Source organism: Camelus ferus, chromosome 3 (genome assembly GCF_009834535.1).
Source record: "Camelus ferus isolate YT-003-E chromosome 3, BCGSAC_Cfer_1.0, whole genome shotgun sequence".
Taxonomy (NCBI): Eukaryota; Metazoa; Chordata; class Mammalia; order Artiodactyla; family Camelidae; genus Camelus; species Camelus ferus.
Genome location: NC_045698.1, coordinates 102,281,102 through 102,302,044, shown reverse-complemented (window position 1 = coordinate 102,302,044; position 20,943 = coordinate 102,281,102). Strand labels below are relative to the sequence as shown.

Below are 20,943 nucleotides of genomic sequence, written 5' to 3'. Positions count from 1 at the left end.
CTGAAGTATGTCTTCCTGAACATCTCAGAAAACTTTCGAGGATACGGCAGCATGGGATGAGGAGCAGCTATGTAATTTGCAGAAGCCAGTGCAACATGAAAATGCAGAATCCCTTGTTTGAAAATGGTTAAAAATTTCAAAACAGTGACAGCAGAGCGTTCAACTAAGTGTGTAGCCCTACTGATACCTGAACCTGTGCCACACCAGAGATCGCACATCCTCGAAGCCAGCCTCAATGAGATGCACGAGCTAGTGGGCTTCTTACCCCAAGGGAGGCCTCCAGTTGGGCCAGTTATGAACTGTTGTGTATTTTAAAGCTTTGTCCACCACTCAGGATGTCAGTAAACTGGCACTGAGTTGGCAGTTTTCTAATGGCAGGGTTGTGGGAAGTGATGTAGGAGCTGAGGTTAACTGTGTGGATTCAAAAAGTGCCCCTGCCACTTATTTTTGTGTAACCTTAGCAAACTTGCCTCTTTGAACCTTCAGTTTTTTCATCTGTAAAATGGGGTTAGTGTTATCTACCTCATAAGATAGATGGTGAGAATTAACTAAAATGTGTGTGTTTTAAAGACTTCATACAGAGTGCTTCACCACAATAGGCTATTTAGAATTATCTGTTACTATTGATTATCAATTCTCAAGTACTGTGTTTTAAGAGATGGAGTTACCCTGTAACGTATACTTACAAAGTATGCTCACACTAGGCTGCCGGGGTCCTGAGAGTCCACCATTTACATATTGCCCTCTGCTGCTCATGGTTAATTGTTTAGACAGCAACACATTGATTCCTGGGATGGGTTAAAAGAGAGCAGCTTGGAGGGGATGGGCTTTAGGAGCGGAGGCTGGAGAGGCTGACGGGGTGTTTGGTCTCTGTGGCCAGTGTGCTGGTGTGTGATGGCAGTGTGAAGAGAAGGCTGGGAAGACAGGGGTTCTGGAGCTCCGAGGGCTTCGAATGCTGGTGTGGGGAGGGAGGGACTCATTGCCAAGTGGTTTATGGCAATCGAGTGCCACCTGGATGCTAGTGAAGTAGAGAGATTTTGGAGTTTACTGGAGCTGGATTTCCTCTGTGGGCATTTAACATCTCAGACGCTGTTTTTCTCTTTCTGCAAATGGGAATAGTAATGGTGGTAATAGGAAGTAGCAGTATTATTACTACCACCAGTGTTACTGTTATTAACTAACATTTATTGAATGCTTACCTTGAGTGCTCTACACATATTACCTTAATTTGCCTTTGAAACAGTCTTGGAAATAGGTGTGATTAACCCCATCTTACAGAGGAGACTGGGCTCCAGGAACTTGCCTACGTGGGCCGGTCCCCATTTCGTGTTAGAGAGGAGATGAGTCCAAGTCATCTGGCACGCTTAATCCATATCCTGTATAAAAATATATATAAATACATATAAAAATATATGTAATTCTGTATGTTTGTGTTAAGGCTAAAAACTGCTTAGCACTTATTGAGAACCCTGTAAATTGAATTGGGTCTCTGAGGAAGCACAGTTCTCAAGGTGGGTTTGGCGGGATGGGGTGGGAGGGGTGGCACGTTTTGGCGTGCTGGAGTGCATACACGGGCCGGGCTCCTCCGCAGCTGTGTTGGGCCCAGGAGGTCAGGAGGGCCCTGCAGACCCTGCCTGTCCCTTGGGCCACCACCCCTCTGTGTGGTTACAGGAGAATGCTGACAGCATCACGATTAGAACTGGGATGTCATCTCAACAGGCGTATCTGTGGAACCTTTTTTCCTCCTCAAAGACACTTTAATTAAATTCCCATCGTGAAAACAATTAGGCGAGATTTGCCATACCCGGCCAGTCAATAATTCAAGGACAGGATCTCATTAAGAGCTTTTGCTTTCCTGGAAACTGCTGTTTGGAGAATTCAGACTTGGTGGCTGTGCACTCTGAGGATTAATTCCTGATCCGTGTTTTCTCTGAACTTTTGTATTTTCTCCAATCCAGAAGGAAACACATCATCAAATGACCCCAGAGCAAGAGACTGATGTATAAACTGTCATTCCCTTTCACAGAGGTGTTCCTAGATTTGAGCTGTGCTGTCTCTGTCCTGATTCCATTGTGTTCTGTGTTGAATGCTGTCCGTCTGTGCACTCAGCGATAGATGTGACTCAGACACAGGCACCCTGTGAGAGAGTGAGTCTCCTCTTTGAGCATCGTTTTCCAGATGGTGTGGTGGCTTACCTTGCAGCCAGGTGAAGGCTGCCCCTTTCTGATACTAGCAGGTGGTACTCCTGAGACATTTGGTTCCATTTCCCTGACAAAAATATTGAGATGTACTATAAGTCTCCCCTTCTTTTGCTTCTTCCCATCTCTTCTCTCCCTTCCCTCCTTCTCCCCATCCTTCTGTTCCTAATTCATTATTGATTCCCTACCATGTGCTAATCATTACAATTGAAATTGGTGCAATGAAGAAAAAAAAATGCAGGTACAACCATTCAGAAAAATATTTGGCATTTTTTAAAAAAATTAAAGTTGAAACTGCATGTCCCATGACCCAAATATTCAGCCACTAGACGCTCTAGAGACACTCATGTACATGTGCACATATGTAGCTGGATGCATAATAAATATTTTCTCTACAGCACTACTGATAATAGCCCCAAACTGAGTCCATATTAAATATCCATCTTCAGTAGAGTGGATAAATAATTTGGAGTATTTTCAAGCAATAGAGCGGTATGCAGCAATGAAAATGAACAAACAACAGCTACGTGCCAACAGTATGGGTGAGCCTCTACTGAGCAGGCAGGCTTTATTCTCTGTGCCTTCGAAAACAGAGACAAGATCAGAGTGTGTTTAGGAAGCTGAGTGGGGGTTGTGTGGATTAGGGGGAGTCCACCCTGGAGGCCAGGACCCCACTGGGAGGCAGATGTGGTGGTCCTGGAGAGAGAGAGTGCCGTGCTGAACCCAGGCAGTAGCCGCAGCAGCACGGGAGAAAATGACGTGGACTATCGGGGGACATTGGAAGTAAAATAAACAGCCTGGTTTCGGATTAGAAAAGGAACCATGTAACATGTTGCTAAGCTTTCTCATCTCATGGATGAGGGTGATGGTTGTGTCCTTCACTGAGACAGGAGCAGGGCTAGGGTTTTGAGGCAGTAGGTGTGACTCTGCATGGCATCAAGCTGTAGGGCCTTGGGCAAGTTGTTACTTGTCTTCTCCAGTTTCCTCACATGTAAAAGAAAAAACATTTTAAAAGTAACAACCTCAGAAGATAATACAGCGTCTGATACATAATATATACTGTTACTATACAGTTTTTAAAAATTGAAGTGTAGTTGATTTAGGGTGTTTCTGGTGTACAGAAAAGTGCCTCAGTTATATATACACATATGTACTCTTTTTCACATTCTTTTCCATAATGGGTTATCCCAAGATACTGAATGTAGTTCCCTGCGCTATACAGTACATCCTTATTGTTTATCAGTTTTATATATAGTAGTGTGTATCTGTTAATCCCAAACTCCTAATTTATCCCTTCCTCTCCCCCTCTTTCCCCTTTGGTAACCATAAGTTTGTTTTCTACGTCTGTGATTTTGTTTCTGTTTTGTAAATTCATTTGTATCATTTTTTTAGATTCCGCATATAAGTGATATCTTATGATACTTGCCTTTCTCTGTCTGACTTACTTCACTTAGTATGATAATCTCTAGGTGTATCCATGTTGCTGCAAATGTCACTATTTCATTCTTTATTTTTTTTAATGGCTGAGTAATATTTGTGTGTGTGTGTGTGTATATATATCTTTTTATTCATTCATTCACATCTTTTTATTCATTCATCTGTTGACATTTAGGTTGCGTCCATGTCTTTGCTATTATAAATAGTGCTGCTGTAAACATTGGGGTGCACGTACCTTTTCGAATTAGAGTTTTTGTATTTTCTGGATTTATACCTAGGAGTGGGATTGCTGGATCATATGGTAGCTTTATTTTTAGTTTTTCCAGGAACCTTCATACTATTTTCCATAGTGGCCGCACCAGTTTACAGTCTCACTAACAGTGTAGGAGGGTTCCCTTTTCTCCACACCCTCTCCAGCATTTGTTGTTTGTATGCTTTTTGGTGGCAGTTGTTCTGACTGGTGCAAAGTGGCACCTCATTGTAGTTTTGATTTGCATTTCTCTAATAGCAATGTTGAGCATCTTTTCATGTGCCTACTATACAGCTTTTTGAAGAGTAAATGTGACCCTGAGTGTATAATATCCTAAATGGATGCAATCATACCTCTAGGCTTAACAGATAAGACAGATATAGAAAAACTTGAATCATCTTTATCTTTTTTGAGTGAAACATGGAACACTTAAAGCTTGGGGGCAGGAGAAAGTCTTAGGACAAAAGGCACAAAGAACTCGAGTTACATCGTATAGGAAAAGGAAAGCCAAGAGGTGTTTTAATGGGACTTTAAATGAAAGGCAGAAGTTAGCTTGTACTTTTGCTGAAAATGGTTGTTGGTAGCACAGAACCTTTTAAAGAATAACTTTTTATTTATATAAAAATGACCCTCAAGGATATATTTGTATTTTTTTGGTGATTGCCAAGTAGCACATATTTATTACAGAACATTAGTAAAAGAAGAAGAAAATAAATAATTAACACCTATAATTCAAATACCCAGGGGGTCTGTTTGTATTTCAGCTCTGTGCATTTGTCCATCTGTCCATCCATCCATCTTATCTTTTTCTCTCTCTTTCTTTTTTTAAAGAGTTGAAATTGAACCATATATTGTTGTGTAAGCTGCTGTGTTTTGCACAGGAACTTAAGTGAAGGCTTATCTAGCCTAAGGGATTTAGGTTAGCTATGTGTATTAAGAAGAAACTGTCTGATGTGCTTTGCCAAGGAGTTATTGAGAGAAAGTACAGCATTTCCTTCATCTGGCAGCCTTAAAATATAATAGGATACACTCTCATCTCATTCATGGCAAGGGCATGACCCGGCCTTCCTGCCCTGCTATTCTCTGATATGTGGGCAAAGCCTGAGAGTGCTATTCTGAGCACTTACTTCTCCCAAATGTGGCAGAAAGAAATATTCGTTAGAGTATGAAGTAAGCGAGACTTTTATTAATCCCTCACCTACATTTGCCTTGAGGACTGAAGAGTGCTTCTCTCCCAAGGGTGTGAGACTGCTCAACTTTTCATTTCTAAATATTAAGATCACTGTAAAATTCCACTCTGACTAATCTGGAACAAAGACAGGAAAGATTAGTGTCACTAGGATACAGTCTTACATGAGCAAATCATTTTAAATAGGCTTAAATCTAAGAGGTGGAAGCTGCTTTTCCTAGACTGACTGTTCGCCTAGACTATTTATGCCAGATTGGCTAGGATAACTCTGTGAGTGTGTGTGAGTGTGAGTGTGTGTGTGTGTGTGTGTGAGAGAGAGAGAGAAAGAGAGAGTGAGAGAGAAGGAGGAAGAAGGGAAGAGAGATGAGGGGGGGAGAGGTGTTCTGAGGGCTTACTTTTACTGTGTACATGACCCAAATGTGGAGACTACTGCTGTTAGAGCATTAGAGAGCATGTGTAAGTAAGAGGCTATAATAACTCTTTTTACCAAAATCATAGCTTTCTGGTTTCATAATTTTCTCAATATATTTTGTAGTGTTGGTGAGTATGCTTGTATATACATGTACACATACACCCAAACACACATATAGGAGATGTGGTTCCCTTTTCTTTTCCATAGAAATGTAAGAAGGTAGGGGGAAAGTTTTTGTTGTTGTTGAATATTTTTGATTGTAAAGAAACTTGACATTAATTAATTTATTCATTTAACAAATACTCATTGAAGTCATTGAGTGTAAACACTGTTCTGAAAATGGGGGATAAGAGATTGTCTAAAAGTATTAAGGAATGGCAACAAGCCTTTTTCTGTTTTTGTTTTGGTGGGGGGAGGTAGGTAGGTTTCTTTGTGTATTTTTAAATTAATTTTAAATTTTATTTTATTTTTTAGTGAAGGTACTGGGGATTGAACCCAGGACCTTGTGCATTGCTAAGCATGCACTCTAGCACTGAGCTATACCCTCCCCCGAAGAATGGCAACAAACCTTTTAGTCAATGATGCACATGTAGTTGTTAATTTGTACCTGTTACGTGGTTGCCTTAGATGAGAAGTCCTTCTTGCCTTCATGATAAAGTCTAAACTCCTCACCCTGGGAAGACCATTTGTAGTCTGGTCTCCATCTGTCCGTCCAGCCTTATCTCCTAACATCTCCCACACCCACATTATGCTCTGGTCATTTTTAAGGGAAAAAATTTACCAAGCCCCTTACTTAATTTTGGGCATTTTCAGGCAACATGTGGCTCTGTTCCTTCACATCTTCCTGCTTGAGTTTCTGTGGTTTTTCTCTGGTGGAGGGCCTTGCGTCCATTTGCTGGGTGGATAGGGGCTATGGCAACAGACTTTCCTATTCACTTTGATGTGGCTCTGCTTGCCTTTTACTTCCCTGGGGTGCTGCAGTCTCTTAACTGGTTTATGGACTTCTCCCAAAGGCAGCCTTGTCCATATGTTGTTGTTAAGTTGGGGTCTCCATGGAGGAATGAGTGCGTGAGGCTTCCTATTCTGCCATCTTTCTACATCATTCTCAAGTGTTATTCAAATCTCTGTTTTATGAAATGGAGATAATTAATATTGGTAGAACTTTAAATAGTTTAATGACACATATAATCTGCCTCACCTCCCTTTCTGATCAAGGATTGAAGAAGTCATTTCAGGGTTATTTCCTGTCTCTGTCTCTGTCTGTCTCTCTTTAGTAATAGTGGCTAACATTTAATAAGTTCCTTATGGTGTGTCAGGAACTGTTCGTGTTTCTGTTATATGTATTTATTCACTGAATTCTGACAGTAGTTGTAAAAGGAAGAAACTGTAATTATTCCCAATTTACAGGTGAGGTACTGAGTTAAGAGAATCTAAGTAATTTACCTGAGGTCATTACCCTGGTAATTGTCTCAGACTCAGTTTTAACAAGACATTTTGCAGCATGGAACAAGACTATATATATATATATACTTAGAATCAGTTAAATTTATTTATTGTGGGTCAAGTAGACATCATTGACTATAATGACTCTCAGTTTGATCACGGACTTATTAGTCGGGTATGACTAGAGATTCTATGCTCTGCAGTTTTTATAGTTAGAATGATGCATCCATATATTTTCTCTTCTTTCCAGCTTTATTGAAATGTAATTGGCATGTGATATTGTGTAAGTTCAAGATGTACAATGTAATGATTTGATATATGTACATATTGCAAAATAATTACCACCATAAGGTTAGTTAACACATCCATTACCTCACATAGTTATGGTTATTTTGTGTGTGGTGAGAACTTTTAAAATCTACTTTCTTTTTTTGTTTTATAAAGGGAGGTAGTTAGGTTTTTATTATTATTATTATTTATTTAATGGAGATACTGAGGATGGAACCCATGACCTCATGCATGCTAACCATGTACTCTTCCACTGAGCTATACCCTCCCCCCTAAAATGTACTTTCTTAGCAACTTGAAATGAACATTCTTTAATTTGAATAAGGCTGTTACTTGTATAAACTGTAAGTCTTCTTTTAACAAAACCTTTTGTTGTAACAGGCAATTACTGAGTTACTGTGGGTTTTTTTGTGTGTGTTGATTCTAAGTGGAAATTACGCTGCTGGAAATCCCTGTAATTTAAGTATTCAAATGTAGAATGACATCAAAGATGTATATTTTTGTTTTTCGTAGGACAGAGTTCATTCAGAAAGGCAGAATTTCAATCACAGGGGTTGGCTTTCTCAACTACGTTTTGGAAACTTTTGCCAGCACATTCTTAAGACAGGGCGCCCAGAAGGTAAGATTGTTTTCACTTTGAACCAACATTAATTTTAAGAAGCCATGGAGATTCCCATTGGATTCTTGAACAAGGCTCATGAATAGACATAACAATGTTAGTAAACAAATATGTACAAAGATAATTAGCTTCACTAATTATTATATAAATCCAAATCAAAGTAAAGCTAAAGTGCCATTTGTGGCCCATTTAAGTTAAAAATGTGCCAGTGAAGAATATGTGATAATATGGAGAAGATTTATTGTCTAATGAAGAGAAATAATCTGAATGAATAATTATATTTACAGTATATGCAATATGATGACAGCTACTTAATAAAAAAAGATAATAGTAGCTAATGTTTATTGACTGCTTACTATGTGCTACTCACTAAAAAGAATTTTTAATCATTAACTCGTTTAATCCTCACAAGCCCTGTAAATAGCTGTTATTGCTGTCCTGATATGGATGGGGAACACACGGAGATCTGGAGCTCCTAGTTGTCCTTCATCGGGGCTTTCAGACTCTATACTTGTGGGAGCCTAGGCTTCCATGAATGCTATTCACAGGACACCTTGGCGTTCAGAGCTCCTGTATTACCCTGTTTTAAGTAGAACCGTTCTGTTTTTCATCTGTCTTACATAGCATTGCATATGAGGTTGATATATCCTATTTTCTTGCCTAGGAAAGTCCATTCCTTATGCACCTTTAGATGCCTTTTGCAGGTGTACCAAAATGTTTTTAATTAATTAATTGATTAATTAATTTTATCGAAGTACAGTCAGTTACAGTATATCAATTTCTGGTGTTCAGCCCAATGTCCCAGTCTTGCATATACATACATATATTCACCAAAATGTTTTTAAATTATTTATTTATTTTTTTTGACGTATGTAAAAATTATGTAATTGTCATTATTTTTGTTATTAATTGTGATGAGGAGCATAAGCAGTCATTTCCAGGGTTTACTCAGGACTGATGCATATGCTACCTGGTTTTGTTCTGTGGGACAGGCTGAACGGCTGGGCTAAAGAACTACCATTATGACCCAGAGATGTTACGAGTAATGGACCTTTGTTCTTGTTTGGCAGATCTAGGTTCAGGAATGAACCTGGACCACCGCGTGTTAGTCTGGGAAGCTGAGGGTGATGAATGAGTATTTGGTACTGTACTATGCTACAGAGACTGACTGTCAAGGTCAGTAATATGTTCCTGACCCTGGTGAGCGTGTAGCCAGGCTGGCCTAGCCTGTTTACACCTGGGCTTGAAGAGGGTCGTTGAGCTTCTGGAAGGTCTGATGCGACTGTTACTTACTCAGACGTTATTCAGGATTTTCTGCTATCTTGCAAAATATGCATTTGTGAAAAAACCTCATGTTCTGCAAGTTGCACTCTAAAAACAATAGGGCTGATGAGAAAAATAACTTTGCTGCCATGTCCCAGTTCTCCCTGGCTGTCGTACCTTGGGCAGCGCTCAGTACTTTTACGAGGAAATGAGTGAAAAGGAGTTAGAATGCACAGCGAGATCCACAGTTGGTTTCTGATGGCTGTTATCTGGAAATCATCGAGTGACTTTAAATTTTTGAAATGAGGAACCCAAATGATTCCTCGGAATTCCCACCTATTATGCTGAGAAGTAAGAATATATTTTTCCTGCTAGCGTTTGTCTTTCCTGACTTAAAAAAAAAAAAAAAGGCTTAGTTTAATTAGCTTTTCAATTTTAGAAACCACTCATATTTAAGTGTCTTTTTACCTTTTATCCAAGTGGTGTTTCCCAGTATCGGCCTGACTTCTGATAAACCTTCACAACTGAGCCTGCATAAATGGCTTCTGTGGAAGTCATCATTAGCATGCTGTAGGTGGCCCTTTTCACTTTAGAAACTTACCCCCGAGGCTCTTTAGTGGTGGTGTTATTGAATTGGTCATATGGACCCCTCACTTAGACGCTAGCCAGGCTGAAGCCCCCTCCCTTGGCAGGGAATGTTCTTTTTCCTTTCGAATTCCCATGGCCAGTAATGAAACCAATGCTGGGACTGAAACAGCAGAAGCTTTATTCAGTGGCCAGAGAATGGAGAAGTGGGAACTTAGTTCGCGCATCAACTTCTAGGGGTAAGGAATGATGAAGGCAAGGTTTTTAAGGTCAAGGTTAGTGAGGTAGGGAGGATGTGCATTGGTTTTCTGGGAAAAGGCAGGATTCTTCCTGGAACTAGGGTGCTACCCTTTTTTCTTCCTTTTATGGTTGATACTTCCTCTCATGGCATGGGTGGGTGTGGCATTTAGCATGCCAGTGTGTTACAGTGGGCGTATAATGAAGTTCAGGGTCTACTGGATGGCAGGTCTTCCACCATCTTGGACTTGGCTATTTCTAACCAATTCTGGTGGCCTCTTGTTTTTCGCTTCTGGTGGTTTCCTATAAGACAAAGATAAAACTTTCCAGCAGTTTAAGTTCCTTCAAGGAAGAGGGAGGGTTGGAGATAGAGGCTAATAGCCATGGTAACAGTGGTAAAGGTGGGATCTGATATCTCTTTTTCTTCCAGAAGAAGAAAAACTAGGTGCTCACAAAGTTTATATCTCTGTGTGTATAAATTAAAACTGTGCCCTAGATATGGATCCCCACATCCATATCTAGCGAGGTTGCTTGGGTTTTTGTGCCTCTGGGGGCTTGTTCAGTTGCTTTTCTCTCTTCTCTTTGGGGGCCTTGCAATTTGAGGACATAAACTAGACTTACTCTGATGATCATTTCACAATATATACAAATATGGAATCATTATGTTGCATACCTGAAACTGATAGGATGTTCTGTGTCTGTTGTACCTCGGGAAAAACACATCCATGTGGAGATGATGTTGGGACTGGTGTGGTTGGTGACATAACAAAGGATTAAACAGAAAATGTCACTCATTAGTTGGAAAGTTCAGGGAGTCATGGAGTCTCAGAGTGGAACTGACCTTCCCTTCCTGGGCTGCTGATCACATCCAGATTCAAGCGTTGCCCACAGGACTTTCTGACTCATAGTCTTGGGGGCACAAGACAGGACAAGCTCCCGCACACGTGATGATCTGCAGTTTTGGGGAGCAGAGACTTAGACAAGAGGAAGCATGAGTTCCCATGATGTTATTTGACTTGCCAAAATCGTTAGTCAAGAAGCAGAAGTAAAACTACAGTACATTATATAAGACATACCATTTTAACCATTTCTGAGTGTGCAGCTCATTGCAACCATCATCGCCATTTGTCTCCAGAATCTTAACAAATTCTGTAGCCATCAAATAATCACTCCCCATTCCTGTCTCATCCCAGCTGCTGGGAACCACCACTCCATTTTTTTGTCTCTATGAATTTCACTACTTTAGAAACTTCATGTAAGTGGAATTATACAATATTTGTGCTTTTGTGTCTGGCCTATTTCAGTTAGCAAAATGTTTTTAAGGTTCACCCATGTGGTAGCATATGTCAGAATTTCCTTTCTTTTTAAGGTGAGTAATATTCTATTGTATATACGTACCATGTTTTGTTTATCTCTTCACCCATCAGTGGATACTTGGGTTGCTTCTGCCTTTTGGCTCTTGTGGATAATGCCGCCATGAACACGGGTGTTTGAATATCTGTTCATATCTCAGCTTTCAATTCTTTAGGTGGATTATTTGGTAATTATATGTTTAATTTTTTGAGAAACTGCTTGAAAGTTTGCTTTTGAGATAGCTGTCTATCTTTGTCCATGACAGCAGTGGATTTTACCATTACTGTGGATTTTTCTCAAGTCTGTGCAGTGAAAATGCACAGTTTTAACATTCCTTTTGCTAATTACCAAAGCCTCTGGTGGTTTCAAGGATGAAGATAGCCGACGTTCTGGAGAGTGAGATTGCTGATTAGAACGCTCATAGCCAGCCCCTGGGGTGTGAAGCCTGTATTGGGGCAGCTGACTACCTGGTGCATAATTAACACAGGCACCATACTATGGTGCTGCACGCAGTGAAATATTTTGAAGCAAACTGTAGACATCCTAATAACCGTATACCAAATACCAACTCCTGAACTAAAAGCCTAGTACGTTCTGCCTTTAGAAAGATGATTCAGTGTGAGACAAGGACTTGGCTGTGTGTTTATTGAATGTGAAGTTTTAGAGAAGCACCCTTTGGTGCATGATCTGGTTTTCTCACTTCCCAGATGTCACATTTCACATCTTAGACCCTCAATTTTCTCATCTCTAAAATGGAGTGATGATAGTCCTACTTCACAGGATTATTTTAAGGATTAAGGGAGGGCATACATATGAAACATGCCTGGCACATAGAGAAACTTAAATAATTACAAGCATGAAGAGAAATTCTCTATACAAAGTATACTTTTATAAGTAAATAGCCTTTTAAATACTTATCCAAGCAAAAATTTAGGTAGCCACACTGTAGGTAAGGTTTTGTTGTTTCTTTAAAAATTATTTTATCATTTTTTAAATCCATAAATTTAATACTCACTGTATCCACATTTAATCCTTCCACATGTCTTTGTGTATATTTACCTGTGTATGTATATGTATGTTTTTTAAAAAACAAAATTAGGATTATTCTGTTTATTTAGTTTAACTTTGTCACTTATGGACACACTTACGGAACATTTTTCTGTGTCATTTATATATTCTTGAAAACATGATTTTTGATGCTTTCATAATATTCCAATGGCATGATAGCGCTCTCTTGTTGGTTTTTGTTTTTTTCACTGCTATAAATAATAACTGGTGAATCCATGAGTATATAAATACTTGTGTATATTTCTGCTCACTTCCTAGGCTAAAGAGTATGCACATTTTTAAAGATCTTTGCACATCATCAAATTTCCTCCCAAAAGAATTCTACCCATTTGTAGCTGGCCCCAAGACTTGGTTCTGCATATTCTCAGTTTTCTTGCTCTATTACTTGAATGAATGACTTTTAACCTCTTAGAACTTCCACTTGTCATTGGGAAAGCACAGCTGATTATTCTACTTTTGTGGGATTGTTGTGAAGAAATGAAGTTGTTAGCTCCAGTCTTCTGATTTGTACTCCAAAGACGGTGAAAGTTAATACTTCTGTCGTTAACTAGTTTGTGTGACCTCAGGCCTCCTCCAAGCTTACTTGTGTTACTTTGGCCTAGCTGCTCACTTCCTTATCTGTGACTTCAGTGTCTTGTGTACACACACGCATGGTAGTCACAACCCTAGAAAAGAGTGGATGTTTCAAAACCCAACAATAATTCCAAGATAGAGAAAAATAGCAAATAAAACTGTCATTTAAAATAATAAAGTCGCAAAAATACAACATAAGAAGACCAGTGGAATATTCTGCTGACTATATGTTGGAGACATATTTCCTGCTTGGTATGTGACTTCTTTGCATTACTTGCATCTCTTGAAGCACTGATGAAATATGTTCTGTCCCTCCGGTTCCACAGGGTTTTATTTCCCAGCTTTCAATTTAAATCTGTTGATAATACTTTTTAATCCCACCCTTGAGTGCTCAAATAGATTGATTTACTTGATATTTATTCATTAGATGCTGTGAGAATATTACTAGGATTCTGGTTTTTAACTACTTATTTCTAGACCAGTTAAATAATAGTAGCTGCCCTTTTTTTTCGGGTCTCTCTCCCCATCAGCTCATCTCAGCTGCTCTTACCTCTTAGAGTTTTAGTCCTGAAAAATGTAACCTTTGCAGTTACATCTTAGTGAAAATGAGTGTTCTACAAGTGATACGGTTTTTGTTCCTACCATTGAGTTTAAATCGATGCCTTTACCTTGACTGTGAGACTTGGGGATCCAAAAAATACCTCGGTGGCTCATTTGAATTCATCAGGGTTGCAACAGATGACTCATTGGTAAAGCTTCTGGGAATCCCTTAAACCAGCCAGCTGAAGTTCTGGGGTATTACTTTCTATGAAGCTAGATGACACCTGGGAAGTAAAGCCCTTTCCTGAAACGGCAGAAGGTGCTTTCCTGAGCTCGGAAGGTGTGGGTGTCATTATTTGCGTAGTGATGAGAAATCATGTCTCTGCATAGTGCGGTGTGGAGTGCAAGGGCCAGGAATCAGGCAATCTGGGCTCTGGCCCTGCCATCCTCCTGGCCATATTGCTTGGACTAGTTCCCTGGAACTTCACTATCATTTTTGTAAAATCAGACATTGGGCTAGGAGGTCATTTTCAGTTCTGAAGTTGTGTGATTTTTTTTTTTTTTTTTTAGCTCTCCTTCCTTTTCCCCAATGTGTAAATACCAGGATTTTTTTTTTTCAAGATTTTAAAATTTGTCTGGCAGATAGTCTTTAAGCCTGCATAAAAATTCAGAAGTTGAAGCTAAGTGGGGATCCAAGAGCGTAAGAGATAATTCATGTAACAAGTAGATGGTCGAGTTGAGGTGGTGGCAATAAAATATTTTAAAATAAGACATATACTTAAAAAGGTACTAATTGGCAAGAAGGGGTGGTAAGCATGTGGTAGGGATGGTACAGTTTCATTTTATAATCGTATTCACATGAGCTAAGTATACTGCATATTACAAAGATTTGTAAGTCTTGTAGGTGTCTTTGAGCTTTGGTGCCAGTAATAGATATGTTGGCTTATTTTCAGCCAATGCCTTCTGTAAACACAGACTGTTCTGGACCATTTGGAGAAAAACAGATACAACACTAATAGCAGTAGCTAGGGGGAGGAGATAGCTCAAATGGTAAAGCGCATGCTTAGCATGCATGAGGTCCTGGGTTCTGTCCCCAGCACCTCTTCTAAAAAATACATAAGCCTAATTACCTTCCCCCTGGGGGGAGGAAAAAACACATTAAAAAAAGAAACAAAAAATTAAAAAAAAAATAGCAGTAGCTATAATTTCTTGAGTGTTTACCAGGAGCCAAGCTCAGCTCTGTTTTATGAATATTGAGTTCTCCCAATAACCCTCTGAAAGAGAGATGCTGTTGTCAGTCTTCCATTTTACAGATGAGGAAACAGAGGCACACGGAGGTTGAATCACTGGCCCAGTGTCATCACCTGCTGCTGCTGAGTGGCAGAGCTTGGTACATGCATGACCTAGAAGTAGACACTTGTGCTTGAAGCGTGCACTATGCTACTTGCTTTCCTAGTGCTCTTTTATGCTCACGCCCAGCCGAAATCGTGGGAGATTTGGGATCCGTGTCTCCCCACTGTCCTGGATGGGATTTCCAACTCATCTATTACTTTTCTGAGCCTGTTCTCGTATTCTGTTGTGCTAAATTCAAAGACAGTGAGAAAATAGGAATTTGTGGCACCATAAATCTTCACGTACCTCCTGTACACTGAAGGTGGGCACAAAATTGAAAACTGAAACAGCTCTGGCCAGGCTGCGTTGAAATATCAGAAAAATAGGGGCTGTGTCCGCAGCTTGTGTGGACTAAGTGCATTTTGGGTGCACGTCGTGTGTGGGTCAGATCTATTGTAGGACTGGGCTTAGGTCCAGCTACGCTCTTGGTGCTAAGTAAGGCTTTCAGTTTGACTGACAAGGCCAGGAAAAGGTCAGACTCAGGCATCTCCGATTAGGGGTTAATACAGATTCTGGGTAGAGCAAGTTGAATTGCAAAGGTGATTTAATTTCTTGAAGGTACATCTAACAGTTAAACTTGAGTTGTGTGCTGAAGTCCTGGAGCACACTAATTACATGCCCTGTGAGCTCTCCAAGGTGTCCAGCTGTCCTCTTGGTCGTCCTGCCCCTCTCTGCCAGTGCTGATTTCTCCCCATTCTACGATAGTTTCATCTCTTGCTGAAGGACCCCTTTGGTGAGCGGACCCTTTGTGAATGAGGGGCACCGGCCAGAACTCCAAGCAGATGATGGAGAGGAGGCTGGGTGTTTGCTGTTAGGGAGAGAAGGCGGCTTGTGTGTCTCATGAACCTGGGTTTGCTGGACTGATACCTCTTTGTCACTTTCAGTTTCCTTGGAATTCCATTTGCTGCCTGGGATTTGACCCTTTTATTCCTTGTTTAGCTTTCTTCCGTAGAGTCTAGCTAAACCATTTTTCTATTTTTCTCTGAATCTCCTTGGTAAAGGAAAGTGGTGGGCTTTGGAGAGTTGATTAACTCCTTTCACGTTGACACCCCATTTAAGAAGAACTTAAAGGCTATAATTAAAAATTTTCTTGATCAGCAGCCTTTGGAGGGGATGAAGCTTTTGTTACTTCTAAAGACATTAACGTTTGCTAAAGCCCACCAGTTCTTTGTACTCTCTGCACTTCCTGATATGTGTGAAATATTTCACAATTTAAAAAATTGCTGCTCTCCCAACAAGGCTCTTTCGGTTTTTAAATAAATTCTAAACATTTTGTATAAAATGCTTTTGTGTAGGTATTACCTGCATGTACATATTTTAAATTGTTTTTCTGGCAGAAGCATTTGTGTGCTTTTGCCCTAGCTCTCTGTGGAGGCAGCAGCATCCCCTGCACTGCCGAGCTGTGTGACCTCAGGCGGGCCGTTCCATTTTCTGAGTCTCACTTTGCCCACATGTAAAATGAAGATAATACTGGAACCTACTTCACAGAGTATTCGTGAGGAGTGAGTGAATTACATACGTAAAATGTTTAGGACAGGACTTGGCACACAGTTAGTGATCGGCTGTTACTATTATTTAAAAAGGAAAATGCAAGGCAGTTACAGGCAAACTATAATTTTAAACTTAATTTTTTCATTATGATATTATAGACGAATATTTAGTGGTTATGATGAGGCTGTCTTGGAGTCAGCTCAACCTGAGTTTAAATCTCTCTGCCCTCTCTCACAGGGGGTATACGAACTTAACCTCTCTCTGGGTGAAATGTGAATATAGAACCTACCTTTGAGATGAGAATTAAAGGAAATAACATAAATAAGTGCTTAAAATACCTTGTCACACAATAAATACTCCATAAATAATTTTTATCTTTCCATTTAACCCAGATTGGCCTATTTCCTTCTAGTCTTTCATATGCAGATTTTAAGCTTGAGTAATGGCATTATAAGTACAATTCATGTCTCATTTTTTTCAAGTACTGTTTTATCGTACATGCGTTTCCCAGGAACTCCATAAACCACGGAGCCGTCATTTTAATGAGTACATAATATTTCATTAAGTGGTTATGTAAGAATTGCTTTCACCATTTCTTTAGAATTGAGCATTGGGGCTATTTCCAAGTTCTACCATTATAAAGGAGACCATGTGAAACATCTTTTATACAGAGTCTTTCATGTTTTGTATCATTACCTTAGGAATGATCCCCTGAAGTTCTCTAACAGGCATTGACGTTTTCATGGTCCTTTGAATGTATTGTTTATTTCTCTCACTGAACGACAGGCTTCTGAGTGGGGCTCCCAACTCTGTCCTTAGCACCTGGCACGCAGTTTGTGCTCAGTGAGTATTTATGGGAATAGTGAACAAGTGCACATACTATTGTATTATTTTCCAAAAGTAGTAAGACTTCTTTATGTTTCCATCCTATTATCTTTTAGAAAGTCTTAAAAGCAGAGAAACTTTTTACCCGTTAGGCTAATAGGGCAGGTAACAATAATGGGTAATACTTGTCGAGAACTCCATTCCCCTGTCCTCGTACTTAGCACGTTAAATGCGTTACCTCCTCCCGTTTGCTCAGTGACTCTTTGTGATCAGTCCCATTTTCATCATTTTATGGCTGCGGAGGCTCGGAGAGGTGGGTTGGCTTGCCCAAGCTCACACAGGTACTGAGTGATAGAACCTTCATTCAAACCAGGCCATCGGGCCCTTAGTCTGAACGCTCGATGACGAGGCTGCATACCCCCCAGACCTTACTTACTTTGCCAGCCGCCCACCCCTTTACACTTCAGCCAGTCTAATAAATTATTTCCCAGGGAGCCTGACTTTGTTGGCCAAATTCCAAACAAGGTGTGACTCAGAGTTGTCCCTCAGCCTTGAGGATTTTGCATCAGTCTCAGAACAGCCAGAGCTCTTACCACGCTGGTTATTTAAAGGGAAGTCCACCCTTGCAGCTCACCAAATGAAGGACGTGTGAGTATATGTTTTATAAGCCTTAGATTTTTTATTGAAGGGAAGGATTTTATTAGGTTGATTAACATTCAAGACAGCTGGTAGATTTAGAACATTGTCCACCTGGGAGTTACTAATCCACATGGGAATATCTGGGGCCGAACAATTCAAAGTGTATGACCCTAGGGATTAACCAGTAACGTCCCAGTTAGCCAGCAATTGAAATACTAGGGCAACTTTTTAAAAGTCCATTTAACCCCTCCTTTTCCCTCACCAGTTTCTTATGGGGGCTGGGAATTTTAAAGAACATTTGCATCTATAAGCACTACCTTTTTTTTTTTCCCCTTTCTCTTTGCAAATGATTGGCTTTTAAAAACAGCAGGCGGTTTATCTTCAGACTGTTATTTACCTATAGAGATTTTATTTTTTAGTCATTCATATGTAGCTTTTGTTCTGGTTGCTCTCGTTTTGTGACATTAAATGCTTAGAGTTTTTTTAAAAAGCATCAGTTCTTAAACTTGCCATGGGCTTATGGCTTTGCCCTTCCACAGGTGATACAAAGAATAAGGGGTGAAGGTCATATATACGGTGCTCATGTCCAAGGGGACATGGTCTCTGAGTTGTAACCTGATACCTCGTTCACCCTCCCCCGGTTTTGTCCCCAAGAAATGATGATTGTGTTTAGCACTGAAAGGTTCTTCATGGGAAGTCAAGGGCTCTCCAGGCTGGCATTTGACAGTCAACCAAGGAATTCTTATGGGCACATACTGTGCTGAAGCAGAAGTGCTTCCATTGTGCACGTTTGTCCTCCAGCTTCTCCAGGGAGCATGAGGGAGCTTCACTTGGTATCAGCAGGAAACAAAATGGATTTGGAGATATGGTGAGATGCTTTAAGTCTTAGGACAGTTCTAAGAACTCCACATGGTTCAGTCTCACTTATCTCCCCTAAATTTATAAAATTAAAAGCACTCAGATGTAGATGGAAATAACTTTGTGATGACTGGAAGGATTATGGCAGAGGTGAAAAAGTGACAGACAAGGACCCTATGAACATACCTTTTTAAGGAGGTGATATGCTGAGGGCTTAGAGTCATGGAAACCTGGGTGTCAATCTAGATTCTGCACTTACTAGCTGGGTGCTTTTGATCAAGTTTTCTTAACCAGTCTGAGTTTTGTTTTCCTCATGTCTCTCATGGGCTGGGTGTGAGGATTAAATGAGACAGGGCATATAATGTGCACAGCACAGCCCAGTAGTGGCCTCAGCCTCTCAACAATCGGTTCTTCCCCAAGGCTTTGGTTCTGTCTTGTGCTGCCTCTGTTGCACACAACCCCTGGGACCTAGGGAAAGCCAGTGCACCCTGCTGGGGTCTGTGTTGTCAGATGGAAGGATTAGTGACTCTTAGAGGTGATGTGAAGAACAGGGACAGTATGCTCTGTGAGATATGAGCAGGCACAAGGTGAGCCCCTGCTGACATTTCCTCCAGGTCACTGACCACCCGCTGAGAGGGGGTCCCTACTTGTGAGAGTCCCACTGTGACGGCCTGGAGTCAGATCAAGGTCCATAAAGAAATCAGGGGTCAATTGCCAGGCGACAGGGGGGACAGGACGTCATGGTTAACGATAGTCTGTCATGTGTCAGTAGCTTTATCTGTTACCTCTTTGAATCCTCAGAGCAGTCCTGCGAGGAAGTATGTGTATTCTCCTCCCTCCACCTGCTTTACAGGCACAGAGACAGATTCAGGGAGGCAGCCACTCATTGTGGAAAGAGTGGGAGAAATCCAGGTTTAAATTCCAGGTTGGCTACTTCCTAGCTGTGTGACGGTGAGCAAGTTACTCACCTCTTTGAGGCCCGGTCTCCTTACCCGGATATGGCGAGAGTGAAAGTATCTTACCTCCTGGGGCTGTTTAGAGGGTTAAAAGCAATTATGTAGGCAAAACCCTTGGCCTCTATTAAGTCCGTGACCCATCATTAACCTCAGTATTGTTGAGATTTGGTGGGATCCGTTTTTGACCAAAATATGGTTTTGGAAAGTTATATTTTGTTGAAGGAGAATGTGTGATAGGAAGACAAAGTAGACTGGCACTGCCTGTAAAAAAGATCATTGACTTAGAGAAATTCCAGAATTTGAGGGCAGGAGAAGGGTAGAGATAAAAGAAGAAGAATTATCTGGGCAGCCATTGGACTTATTTAATATCTAGGCATCAGCTGGATTCTGATGGAGAATCCTATTCTGTTAGAGACAGTTTGTTGATAAAAAGTCCAAGTATGCTGCTAACTGGTTTCTCTCTCAGAATAGGGAAGAAACAAAGGGAAATTATGGCTGAGCTTAAATCTGATGAATAGTGAAAAAATGGCTAATGAAGGGAATTGATAGGAGTCTTGTTTTTCAGTTTGTTAGTTTAAGAATCGGTGTGAGCATTGGTACTAGGGCCCTTTGGTGCCAGGCACCGAGGCCGTGCTGTTTTCAATGTAAAGAAGATTGTCATATAATTAAGACAGAGACAGATGGACTAAGGCGTGGACAGTGTCCCATCAGCGGAGGTTTCTAAGCAAGATGATCAGTTGTCAGAAATGCCGTGAGTGGGTTGTAGCCCTGGGTGGGAGGCTAGCCATGATTTTTTTTAATTACTGATAAATTAATTATATCCAACAGATACACATGAACAAGCCATATTTTGCATGAAGTCTAAGTCAGGAAAGCTAAAATTATATGCGAGTCACATTTAAAAAAATGAAAAATGAAAATAGACTGATTGAGTCACATTAGAGGGTAGGGGACCAATGCCTTTTAGCCACTGAAGTGTTCATATCAGGTCAGGGTTTCTTTGCAAGTTGACAATATGGAAATGGCTTTGTCGTCTTTCATTCTGATATTTGACCCCAGGACAACTCCCTAAACTGGGATGGGCCATTTTCATTTCTTTGCTGAGAGTTTTCTGTTCGGACTAGATGATATAATGTCTTTTCCAATTTTTAGATTTTATTATTTTGGGATATATTCTTCTCCTTTACAAATTGTGAGAGTAAATATTCTCCTTAAGGAAAGAGGAAGCTTTATAACGTAAAGCAAGGACATCTGAATTAGTGTATCAATTTAATGTTCTGCAGCTTACACCTGGAGATTTTGTGTTACTCAACAAGATAAAAATGAC

General features: G+C 40.4%; 1 protein-coding gene across 2 annotated transcripts in view; it reads left to right on the top strand.

Annotated features, from left to right (window-relative positions):
* PRELID2 (PRELI domain containing 2) overlaps window positions 1–20,943 on the top strand; it is a 70,530-nt gene that overhangs the window by 31,469 nt on the left and 18,118 nt on the right. For both annotated transcript variants that reach the window (XM_032477029.1, XM_032477028.1), the window contains one exon: window positions 7,731–7,836. In XM_032477029.1, coding sequence (XP_032332920.1) covers window positions 7,731–7,836 — 106 coding nt within the window. The remainder of the gene's footprint in view (window positions 1–7,730; window positions 7,837–20,943) is intronic.